The 11,995-nt window shown below is 39.3% G+C and overlaps 1 protein-coding gene across 2 annotated transcripts in view; it reads right to left on the reverse strand.

Moving 5' to 3' along the window:
* LOC124172682 (gastrula zinc finger protein XlCGF57.1-like) overlaps positions 1-9,970 on the reverse strand; it is a 57,834-nt gene extending 47,864 nt beyond the window's left edge. For both annotated transcript variants that reach the window (XM_046552142.1, XM_046552141.1), the window contains exons 1-2: positions 9,702-9,970; positions 568-723 (exon numbers count right to left, since the gene is read on the reverse strand). In XM_046552142.1, coding sequence (XP_046408098.1) covers positions 568-723; positions 9,702-9,836 — 291 coding nt within the window. In that variant the 5' untranslated portion in view covers positions 9,837-9,970. The remainder of the gene's footprint in view (positions 1-567; positions 724-9,701) is intronic.
* Between the last annotated feature and the right edge of the window lie 2,025 nt (positions 9,971-11,995).

The following is an 11,995-nucleotide window of genomic DNA, read 5'->3' on the forward strand; positions in this document are numbered from 1 at the left end:
AGATATGATACGCTAAAATTTTTTCGCGTAGGAATTGTGAGGTTTAGGGGCCGATTTTCACTTTTTACATTGTTTCTTATGGGATATTATGTTTCGATTAACGTCATTTCGTTTGTCGTCAAATTTTTCAGGAACGGTAAGTGACGTTAAACGAGGACTCACTGTACCTTGTTAATTAATTGCACTGGATTTTCACAAAGTTAAGCTTGAAATCATCGAGTTTAAGTTGGATTTGACATAACTCTCTGCTTAATTCCCCTATAAGCTTATATTTTCACGCCTACATATTTCTTTATAGTGCTCTTCGAAATCCCCCTGAAGTTGAGTAATGCTCCAACCCCAACACAACCGTCCCCTACCAACGCATAATAGCAACCAAATAAACAACAAAGTAAAAACAAAAATAACGATTTCTGTACCTGAAGATGTCGCCGCTGCGACTAAACCAGTCATCATAAATAAATTATGTGAAAAAGTACCACACCTTTTTAATCGTAACATATTTCTCTATAGTGTGTATGGCAACCGGGAAAACTGGGAGAATTGAGAAAGATTTGTGAAACTTACAGGAGGACACGATTGACTGGAGATTCCCTGGGCTCGTATCTCCTTGTCAAAGGCCAGTCGTGCACCATAGCACTGCAGTTTGAACGACTTGAAATCGGTGAGCTTGCTGAGGCACCTGGCACACACTTGCTGAGGATAGCCATCTTCCCTGTTCACCTAAAGAGAGAATAGAAAACGGTGTTCAGAGAAATAGTGCAGAGAAAAAAAAAACATACACTGTTCTTGTGTACAGTCTGGGTGCAGAGAGTTGTCTGTTGCCAGGCAGAAGGGTCTATTTTCGGGCTAGGGAGCAAGGTTGCATGGTAAGAAAGGGAAATGCCTGTGGCATTTTATAGTGTTCCCCCCCCCCCCCAAAAATTTCTGGTATGCCCCCCCAGAAATTCCTCGAACTTCCTCCGAACTTATCCGCAGAACTTCTCCCGCTAAGGACTTTTCGAGCTAAGGTTTTTCGCACAAAGGATTTTCGCGCAAAGGCCCTGTCGCAAAAGGCCCTGTCTCGCAAAATCCTACCTCCGGAAAATCCTGCCTCCAGAAAACAGCCTCCGGAAACAGCCCCCGAAACAGCCCCGAGACACCCCCGAACCAGCCTACCTGCAATCCAAGACTTATATAGGACTACTGCGGAGGAATACTTACTCCTTGGCAAGCAAGCGGAAATCGGTGCTAAGTCCATAGTCTTGCACTTTGGAGTGAGAAGTTTTACCATAGTCCTATCACAACTCTCTCTCCCTCCAACACCTCACCCCACTAAGTCTTTCCCCTCCTTGTGTTCCAATGAATATCCCTCTGATTCGACTGATGTCTCCAACCCAGAAGTTTGAGGGGAAAATTCTGGCTGGTATGCTGTTAACTCCAACCCAGGGATGATGTTTTGCGGGGCAGCCTGTCAACAGGGGCAGTGACGCAGCGCATGAATATTGCCCTGACTACCCCTCCGCTCCTTGGAAAAAAAGCCCTCCCCTCAAATCCTGTCTTGTCCTGCAATACGCAATCTCTCTCTTCTGCTCGAGCCCTGGTTGTGGACGCATGCCTAGTGAGACGTGGCAAATTTAGAGCAATTATTCTGCTGGTATTTAGCTGGTAATGTTTCCTATGGGATCATTAATTACTATCATTGTTTTCTGTAATACTTCTGATTTTGAATACTCTACTCGGAATAGATATAGAACGAAAATACTCGTAAATTATTTTTTGCAATTTTTTTCTTGTGAGCTGATTTTGTTGTTTGTGGAGTCTTTCCCTGAACCAGCTTGTGACCGACGGTTGGAGTTTTTCCCTATGTCTGGGCTTACGTGAACAATCAACCAGATTTACAACGTAACGCCACATGCCCATGTAACATGTAAACAAAAATTTGTGGATTTCTCCATTTTCCGGGTTATCGCCGCGTTTCGTTGTCATAGGTGATGACAGTTTTGCCAGGATTCCACAAGGCGTCTTCAGGTCGAAGTGGTGCTTTCATTGTTTTTGCCACGTATATATAGCTCTCCCTCCTCATGGCCGCGGTGTTGTTGACCAGTTACCCTTGCTGCTGCACCGTGATGGGTTGGATTTCTAAACACTCTCTTCCAGGCGTTGGTTATATTGTATCCATCTTCTCTATTGAAATTTTTGAGTGTTTTGATGATCTCTATTGCCTCCCTTATCAGCCTGGGGTAATACCTCTTTTCTTTTGCGATGATTTTCGCTCCGTCAAATATTATAATTTATTTCGCTTCTTCAAATGCTTACACACAGCTTAAACTAACTACGTATATTTTTAAAATTTACTGTACACAATATTCAGCAATGCTATAAAAGGCATTCTCAACAAGAAAAGACTTTAAATTGCCTTTAAAATTTTGCTAATTCAGGGATTCTTTATAAGTTTAGGAGGCAGATGATTATGAATTCAAGCACAGGTAAAATGTGGCCTCTTTTTGCTGAAACTGGGGTTGAATCTCATTAGGTGATCATCCGTATTCTCTTAAGTGTCATGAGAGAGAAAGGAGCGATTTGGTTGAAATATACAAGGAATAGGGTGGTTTCCTATTATTTTTTTATTGTCTCAATCGAAAGATTATTACTCCTGGAGTACGTATTTCACGCTTTTAGATTTTTAAATGACGATATCTATTTTTCGCGATTAAATGAAAAGTGAAAATTTTCAAGCGCGCGAAAATGAGATGCGTAAGTATGAATGCCGGGAAATCTCTCTCCGTGTGGCGTATATCTGGTTCCCGCTGCCGCCCTGTGAGGTGACCTTGAGGCGAGTTGAGTGCTGATACGACGCAGTCTGCTAGCGGGTAGCTGAGTACCCTGCTGGCTGGTAGCGCTTGGCTTAAATATGGATTATTAATACCTTATCAAACGAAGAAAACTTTCCGACCTTAGCCAGTTTTAATAAGTGATTATTAAGACATGTTTCCCTGAGCTCTGCGCCTCATGCGTGCATTGGTAACCTCAGACGATGTATAACTCCTATCTTCTTGTATAGAAACTAGGTCCCTGTGACGTCACGTGGAGTGGCATCGCATGGGAGCCAATCTGGCCCTTTTCAAATGAGGATAAAAATGGACCATTGCCATTCGTCTAAACAGTATTTCTAAAACGAAATAATTTGTATATTATGAATACAGAAATGGTTGGTAACGAATCGCAATCAATGCCTTCCATTTTATTTGATGAAGGAAACTACCCTATTTCCTTAACACGTAGCGTACCGGGGTGTTTAAATTCCTAGGAACATTGATTCTGGGTGGAGGTGATGAGATTGGAAATATCTGCCTATTAGGGCGTAATGCCTTTGGTTTAAACATGGTTAAAAAGCTTGTATGTTTAGAATATAACTTCACCCAATCAAACGTTATGATGCATCAATTCATTATGAATAACGAACAACAAGTGAAAACGTACTAACGAATACGTATTGTACGCTTTAAAATTGTTTAGGTTGACACGCCTAAATGACGAGAATACTCGTCATCCGTCCGGAACGTTCAGGAAAAAAATTACAAGAATTCTCGCCATCCGTACGCAACGTGTTAAGAAAGAAGGAGCATTGCTGAATGAATAGACAGGGTACGGTTAGAGCACCTAAGGATTTGAAAAATGGTCTGCCATGTTCTCTAATTGAGACTCCTGCGAGTGCTTTTACAGCTTGTTTTAGCAGAGAGAAAAGTTTGGTAGCCTTGGGAGAATTACCCCAGACTATAATGCTACCTTAAGTAAGTAAGGACTGATTTTATCAAAAATGCAATAACTTTAAGTATTCCTGCAAGATAACTCAAGTTAGTCTTCTAGTCATGAAAAGTCTATTTGCCACTCTACTGGCAACCTTGTCAATGTGTGATTTCATAGAGAGATTCTCACTTATGGTGTATCCCAAAATATTAGTGGTTTCTAGGCGCTTTATACTAAGTCCATTTAGGGTAAATACGACCAATAGGTTGGATGGGACTTTTTCGTAAGGGAAAACAAATATAGGTATTTTCTCAATACGAAACCAAATACCCAAATCCTCTCCAAGATTCATCAATAGTTACCTTTGACACACCCTTCTACTTCTCATGCTTCAATTCATTTAAATTCCTCTCATCACGATTCCATGGTTTCCACTAGGGATGGTCGGATCGGTTACCTCGGATCCAAATATCTGCAGATATTGCCCTTCATCGGATACATCGGATCCAAAGTCGCGGAAGACATCGGATCTGGATCCGAAATTTTAAATAATAGCTTCAATGAATGCAACTCCCTATAAGGGTGGAAAGAGTTCCGATTCTCTCCTGGAATGTGCCGTCACATGGGATTCTTGTCCTACCCCACTGATCAGTGGTTTATCCGAAGATTTGTCCTATATTCATTTCCAAACCCAAGCATAACAGTTTAAGTCCTGAGCATGTAAAGATGTTTAAAAAAAAAACAACTTGAAAGCCTATAAAAATGATTTTTAATTTATAAAAATATTAAAATGTGTATGAAAATCTAAAAAGCATTCCTTCGATTTTACGCACCCAGAATAAAATTGAATAATTACTTCGTTTTTCATAGCAGGAATTGCAGGAAAATGCATTTGGATCCAAAAATATCCGATCCGAAAGATCTGGCTCCAAAAAATACAGTATCCGATCCGAATCCGGATCCGAAAAAAATCCTGGATCCGTCCCTCCCTAGTTTCAACTCAATCTAATTCACGGTTCTTTCCAGGTTTTCAAGGTCTAAATGTTGTCAAATTCACGGCCTTCAGCAGTGCTGTAGTTGGAAAAAGAATTTAGGCGGTACATACTCACCAAATATTCCAACATGTATTATACATCCAGGCACGAAGGTATTTTAACCGGTACCCTTATAGCCAGTTGGGATTTTAAGGGGGTACCGACTACAGCACTGGTCTTCAGAGAAGGCATTTTAGACAGACAAGCAACTGCTGGACAGTGTCTGCGCAAGACTGACCTTGAAACACGATCGACATATGATTATCCTGTTGCTCTTTCAATCGTAGTTCTAATATCAAGTTTGAGAAATTTTTAAGGTTTTTTCACTATAGACGAAATTCACGGCTTATTCAAGATTTTAAGGTTTTCACGGTTGAGTGGGAACCCTGTGATTCTGTCCTACTCGCGATGATAAAAATCACTTTACTTTCCAGACTCTGCGTGAATTGTGTCGCTATTTTACAGAAATAATTTGCAGCACTAAAAGAGCTCAATTAAAAGGCTCTACCTCCAATAAGCCTTTGTGAACCATTGCACTAACCAACGAGGGGAAAACAGGTCAACGTTTAGCATTGTTTTTCATTGTTAGTTTCATAGCTTCGAATATTTTTGCAAGGAAACTGACGTGAACTTCCGGTCTTCGAAAATTAACCAAGTAGGGCTTTTGATTGGCTATTATCCTATCAAATGTCAAGCCAACGCTTCATTAGAAAAAAAATCGATATTAATTCTATAAAATTAGGCATGTGGAGGGTAGCGTAATATAGGAGACCCTCACTGACCAGTTGAAGTCTGCATAAAATTTTCACTTTTCATTTAATCGCAAAAAATAGATATCATAATTTAAAAATCTATAAGCTAAATACACGTACTCCAGGAGAAATAATCTCTCAATTTAGGCAATTAAAAAAATTGGAAACCACCCTATCAAGAGTTTGGCAGGTTTCCGCAGAACTGCCGTTGGATATAGAGAAATGAGTGGCACATCACTAGTACATCTTCATACTATTTAAATTTTAAAGCACTCTAAGCCTCGCCCCAAGGTCACCTCACTTGCGGCAGCGGGAACCAGAACGACGTCACACGGGAGTTTTCCCGGCATTCATACTTATCCATCGCGTTTTCGTGGGCTTGAAAATTTTCACTTTTCATTTTATTGCGAAAAATAGATATCATAATTTAAAAATCTAAAAGCGTGAAATACGTACTCCAGGAGTAATAATCTTTCAATTTTGGCAATATAAGAATAATAGGAAACCACCCTATTCCAATATTCTCCCGACGATATATCCCTATTAATTCATCCGACGAAAGGTTAAAATGTTGGAGAGACGGGGGAAGGATGAAACATGCTTCGATTGTTCTCGTGCAACTTGATATTTTCCTTCAAAAAAAAATGATTTATGGTCTGTGTGATCTCAGAAACGAAAAAAAAACTTCGGAGGCACGGAAGCATGGAGGCTGAGGGTGGTATTCTGAAATCTACAACTTTTGACGTGGTTATTATCCTACAATGCTGAGATTACCTTCAAGGTATTTGAATCTCTTGGGAAAACTCACACAATATGCCTATCGTGTTTTGCCTTAAAATTATCCATGGCTGAATATCTGTTGCATAACCCCTGCGGGATATTTTAACCTTTTCCCTACTAAAGACGAATATATGAGACTGGACATTTCTTGACCCGGGAGACGATAGCTGAAAATTTTCGTCAAAACAGTAAAACCTCTTTACATTGTAACTGAGGGGAGCAAAATTTGGGCAATTTGATGTATGGAGGTTCACTATAGAGAGGTTTCAGTGATAGGCACCATTTTTCATATCCTTCGGAAATGAAAGGCACTACTGTCTTTTAAACCATTACATTTATGCGTTTAAACAAGCATGCATGCATTAATGAACACATGTTTATTATTTAATAATTACAGAAAGCGAGCGCTATCGCATGATTTTTAATCTGATTCAAGAGAAAACGATGTGATATCTCTTAATTCAACAGTCACTTAAAATGATTAGGATAGCTGGATACCTTTTCTCTTATTTACAGTTAGGTATGCTCTCATATGGTATAAAATGGCCATAATTAATGGTTAATGTGCAAATTACAGCATACTTAAAGGTGAATAAGAAAAAAAATAAGCATGAAACATTTAACGCTGAAAATTTCATTCCATGTACGTAATCGCAGCTGCATAAATGATCACTACTGGTCTCGCTACAAGTTGCGAAGGTAGTTAGGCTGTCTCGGGGGTGTCTCCTTGGTATGATAAGTGGAGATTTTACGAGATAAAGAGGTTCACTACAAAGAGGTTTGCCTATAAATTTACATGTACATATATCTGATGGGACCGTACAAGTGCCATGAAGTATGGAGATTTACGATGTAAAGAGGATCACTACAGAGGCTTTATTGTAGTAAGCATTTAGCAGACGTTTTTCAGGATTACATACTTCACTTTATACCACTAGCCCATCCATAGTTTTTGTATCTTTGATAATTACTGCCCATGATAACTCTTCAACTTTCCAACAAATGGTAACTTTTTAAAGCATATGAACAACCAACACCTGAGCATCACCTTTACCAGGGAGATAGACGAGAATGGCCAACTTCCTTTCCAGGACATCCTAATACGTAGGAAAGAACACGGAAGCCTAGGACATACCGTTTATCGGAAGTTGCATCGAATCGCATATTGACCTGTACCTCAACAGACAGTGCCACCACCATTCATAGCAGAAAGCCACTGTATTATCTACCTTGGTCCATCGAGCCAAGTTAATATCAGATAATGTAAGCATCTCAGCCGAGTTAGACCACTTTAAACAAACATTTTTACTGAATGGCTAAGGAAAACAGGAATTATAGATTAAATAAAATAACTTAAATAATTAAAATTAATAAATTAAGCATTCACATGATGATATCATTAGATGCTGAAAACTAGGTCATGCTACTTAAAATAAAATAAAGTGTGGAATAAAACAAAGTTATTTCATTAATCTATAATGAAGCAAATCCACAAAGTAACGCCTCAGACCGTGTCTTATATGAAAACAAGAAATGTTTAAGGCCCTAAGTAGATCCTACATGAAATAAAAGGGTTGCCCGGATGGGCTGCCAGAAAAACCGCAGTCCAAAGCCTTAATCCCATATGTGTCAACCATGACCGGTAAAATCCACTCTATTCTACGATGGTATAACATCAATACCATCCATCTGCCACCACCTAAATTAGGGCACCACTTGGTGAGGGCGAAAGATCCTATCGGCCTGAAGACACCAGGGGTTTATTGAATTCCTTGTGAATACGATAAAACATATGTGTGGGAGACAGGCAGAATGTTTAAACGAGACTAAAAGAACACTGAAGAATTTTAGATTAGCGCAACCAGAAAAGTCGGCCGCGGGGGAACACAGCATTAATGAAGACCAAGCTATAAACATGGGGAGATACAAAAATTCTTTGCCACGCACAACGTTACTGGGACCAAATAATTGAGGAAGCAACAGAGATCCGCCTCAATCTAAAAAATTTAAATCAGGACACCAGCTTTCATCTTATCAATACATGGAGACCTGCAATATGCTGCATTAAAAAAATGAAGAAAGAACATGAAGAATTTCTAAAGACCTCCAGCCAATCGGATGACACCAAGGCGTATTGTTGTCCTCGGTAAACGGTCGTATCAGTTCAGTTTGTAATTGGACTTTCAAAGAGTAACACGGTCTTGAAGATGGGAGACAAGTCATCTATCGAAACGTCGGCTTATGCGACAGAATTAACCTGGCTGAGAACCCGAGAAGAATTAATCAATAGTATCCACCAGGAGAAATTAAAATTGTTGATTAAATGATAACTGCATTAGCGTTTTGTTACAATCAGAGAATAGGGCAGTGACCAGTATGAATACCTAAAGTGTACAAAATCAAATTCCAAAAGACAATTGAGGAATGATGAATTTCTCTGCAAAGTGTCCATATTAAAAAATCGCAATGAAACTGCGTTCATCTGAAAGGGTGCACCGGTTCGTGTGCCCTTTAAAAGAGACATTTGATAGCATAAAATTGATCACCATCGCTCCCGAGTGCTTCCAGAAATCATAAACATGTCTTCCTTTCACTAATTCTTGGTTAACTTTGTGGTATTCCATTATTTCCTGGATATAGACAGTTACTTATACCACTTATTTTATAAGAGCGCGACCCGGGCTAATTAGCGCCTGATGATGATGATTACTCATTGAAACCCGGGTCGCGCTCTTATAAAATAAGTGGTATAAGTAACTGTCTATATTCAGGAAATGTCTTCCTTTGCCAACTGACTCCGTGAAACACAGAATGAAAGGAAAGGGTACGACCGTAAGATGAATTTCTGCGTAAGCTTTCCATATTAAACCGTGCTCCATGTTTAAAAATATATTTTCCGATACAATGTCTCTTACGCCAATGCTCTGAACTCGTTTCCCTTGCATTTTCACACAACCATTTGCGTAAACCGAAATAGACTTACAAGTGTACATATTACTGTGTGGATATAAAAAGGGTTGAAGTATTTTCGAAGAGTAAAAACAACCGTTCACTTCGTTTATCTCCTTCTGATAATTACATACACAATTTTCAAAAGCATTGTCTACAATAAATTATACAGCGTTGCATTTAACAAGGGACTCGTAGACAGCGGTGTGTCGCCCGTTTGCCACCATAACAACCACAAAATATTATGTCAAATTATTGGAACACCTCTGAGCGAGAAAATTAAAATAACTATATGCTTGATTAGATTGACCCCGTAAGTACCAAGTTCATGCGGGTTCATTGCACAAACCAACAATTCTTTGAATTTAGTCAAACAATAGCGTCCAAAAAGTAACCAATTATGCCATCCAGCACTGTCCACCTCCACGACACTAAAATCACAGGAATATATACTCACGTTGAAATGAAGCAAGTCTTCAATCACTTCCGCAGCTATGTAACCATGTTTGCCGTTCTCGTCGAAGATGTCGATTAAAGGTTCACATCTGTACAGGCAAAGTCGACAAAGGTGAGAATTTTTCTTCAGATCCATCGTCAACTTTTGTAGCACAATGTAGAAACAAATATTATCTGAGCCTTTAAACAAAACATTACACGTATACCAAACTTAACCAACTTATGCCGCTTCTGCAGACGTCATTATGCAAGGACAAAATTCGTTTAATACCATGAGAGGGCAGTGCTTTCCAAATGTTTACATCAGCTGATGGTGCGGGCGTGCGACTTCGAAAACCGTTGTATGACCGTCGAAGTGTATTGACGTAATTTATATAAATATTTTAAAATGTAATTCAATGTATTGAACAAAAAATTTCTAAGTGGGACACGGTGTACATGGAAACATGAACTTGGAAATATTTTATCGTGAGTCTCGATAATTTTTCATTCTGAAACTCTTCTGAGGAAATAAGATTGTATCAAAATAATTCATTTTCTCGATGTAAAACCATCGGCACATTATAAATTTATTCAACATTAATGAGAGTAATGAAAACACTGAAGCCGATCCCACTATCTTCTCTTAAGGTGAGATTGTTATCATTTAGAATTTGGTTAGAAGTGGGGCAAAAGCCGGTGTGAACAAAAATAATTAAACGCGACAACGAACGGGTTAGCAGCCGTCTTTTTCCATAAAAACGATTTAATATTTTTAAAGACCTAAAAAACTTATTCTGGAATATCGTTTGAACTTTTTTAAGGCATAAAATTTCTTTGGGTCATTAACATAGGCGGATCCAGGGGGGGGGGGGGGGGGGCCCGGGGGCACGTGCCCCCCCCCAGACCCTCAAAAATATACAAGATTTTTAATACGGTCCCATTATCATTGCGTTCGTTTTGTATTACGAGATATCCTTGTGCCCCCCCCCTGAACAAAATCCTGGATACGGCCTTGCATGTGCCCCCCCCAGAAAGAAATCCTGGATCCGCCCCTGGTCATTAATGTTTTTTTATCGATCACTGGTGGTCATTTTTTTCCTAAAAAGTTGGGCTTTATTTCTATTCACTAAGAATAATTCAAGTGAAACTACCTTCCCACAAACTCCTTTCATTTTCCGCGAGCACACTCATTTAATGTTCGCTAATTCCACCCAATGCTCTCCTATCCTCTGCAAGTAATATCATGCGGTATATTGTCTGTTGTTGCAAGTTAATTAGGCTAGCTACTGGGTTGCCAAGAATTTCCTTTGGGGTTAGGGAAGTCCAAAACTGGTTAATAAATGGAGGGTTTTAAACTAATTTTAATACTTTTCATAATCAAAAAAACTTCAATTGTCAAAGAAATCTTTTGTAAATTCATTTTTTTAATTGTTGTTTCCTTTTCTGCGGGAAAGAAATTGTGTTTTTATATTTTGGAGGAGGTCCTAAACACCCCCCTTGCTACACCAATGAGGTTAGCCTTTGTGATATGTTATTATCCTCCTACTGGGAGCATTTTCAAGAGAATGGGAGGGAAACCGTTCTCGTCACGATCTTATTTAGTTCCTATGTAATATATCTTACATATAACTATTATGTTCTATGTAATATAGGAACCTATATAAGATCAGGGCGAGCACGCTTTCCCTCCCATTCTCTTGAAAATGCTCCCGGTATGAGTAAAAAGTCAAGCAGATAATGTTACCTACACAGCATTTCCCAAAAACAAACTACCAACATTGATAAAAGAATCTGTGAAAATCTTCATACAAAAAAAGGCATTGCAAATTAGCATACATACGTGCATGGGCCAACCTCCATAAACCATACATTTTCCACAGGCAAAAATTTAAAAAAATTTATTTTTGCTTATTGAGAACCAAAATTGTGTAATTACAGTTGGTCAATCATATAATCTGATGACGTGAGTGGCATAGATCGTTAGTAATATTTACGCTTTTTTATTTTTACTTCAGTGCTGTCTACGGAGATGATAAAAATATTTGTCACTGGACATACTGTAACTAGTCATCGTGTAGGTATCATCAAGTCCTTTACCATCTGTCATGTCCATGGACCGCGGATTTCACAAACATGGTGTCTACGTACATGACGATTTCCTCTAAATTAACCCTTTCGCGCCGAATGCCACACCTGTGCGCCGTGAATTTTCCTTCCCTAACCAACAAAAGCCGCGCCTGTGCGGCACAGGTCGAAAAAAGTGACCGTGGCGGACACAATAGACCCATGGTTGCGGTCGCCCCTCGAGATCCG

The sequence above is a fragment of the Ischnura elegans genome (genome assembly GCF_921293095.1).
Source record: "Ischnura elegans chromosome 13 unlocalized genomic scaffold, ioIscEleg1.1 SUPER_13_unloc_2, whole genome shotgun sequence".
In the NCBI taxonomy this organism is placed as follows: domain Eukaryota; kingdom Metazoa; phylum Arthropoda; class Insecta; order Odonata; family Coenagrionidae; genus Ischnura; species Ischnura elegans.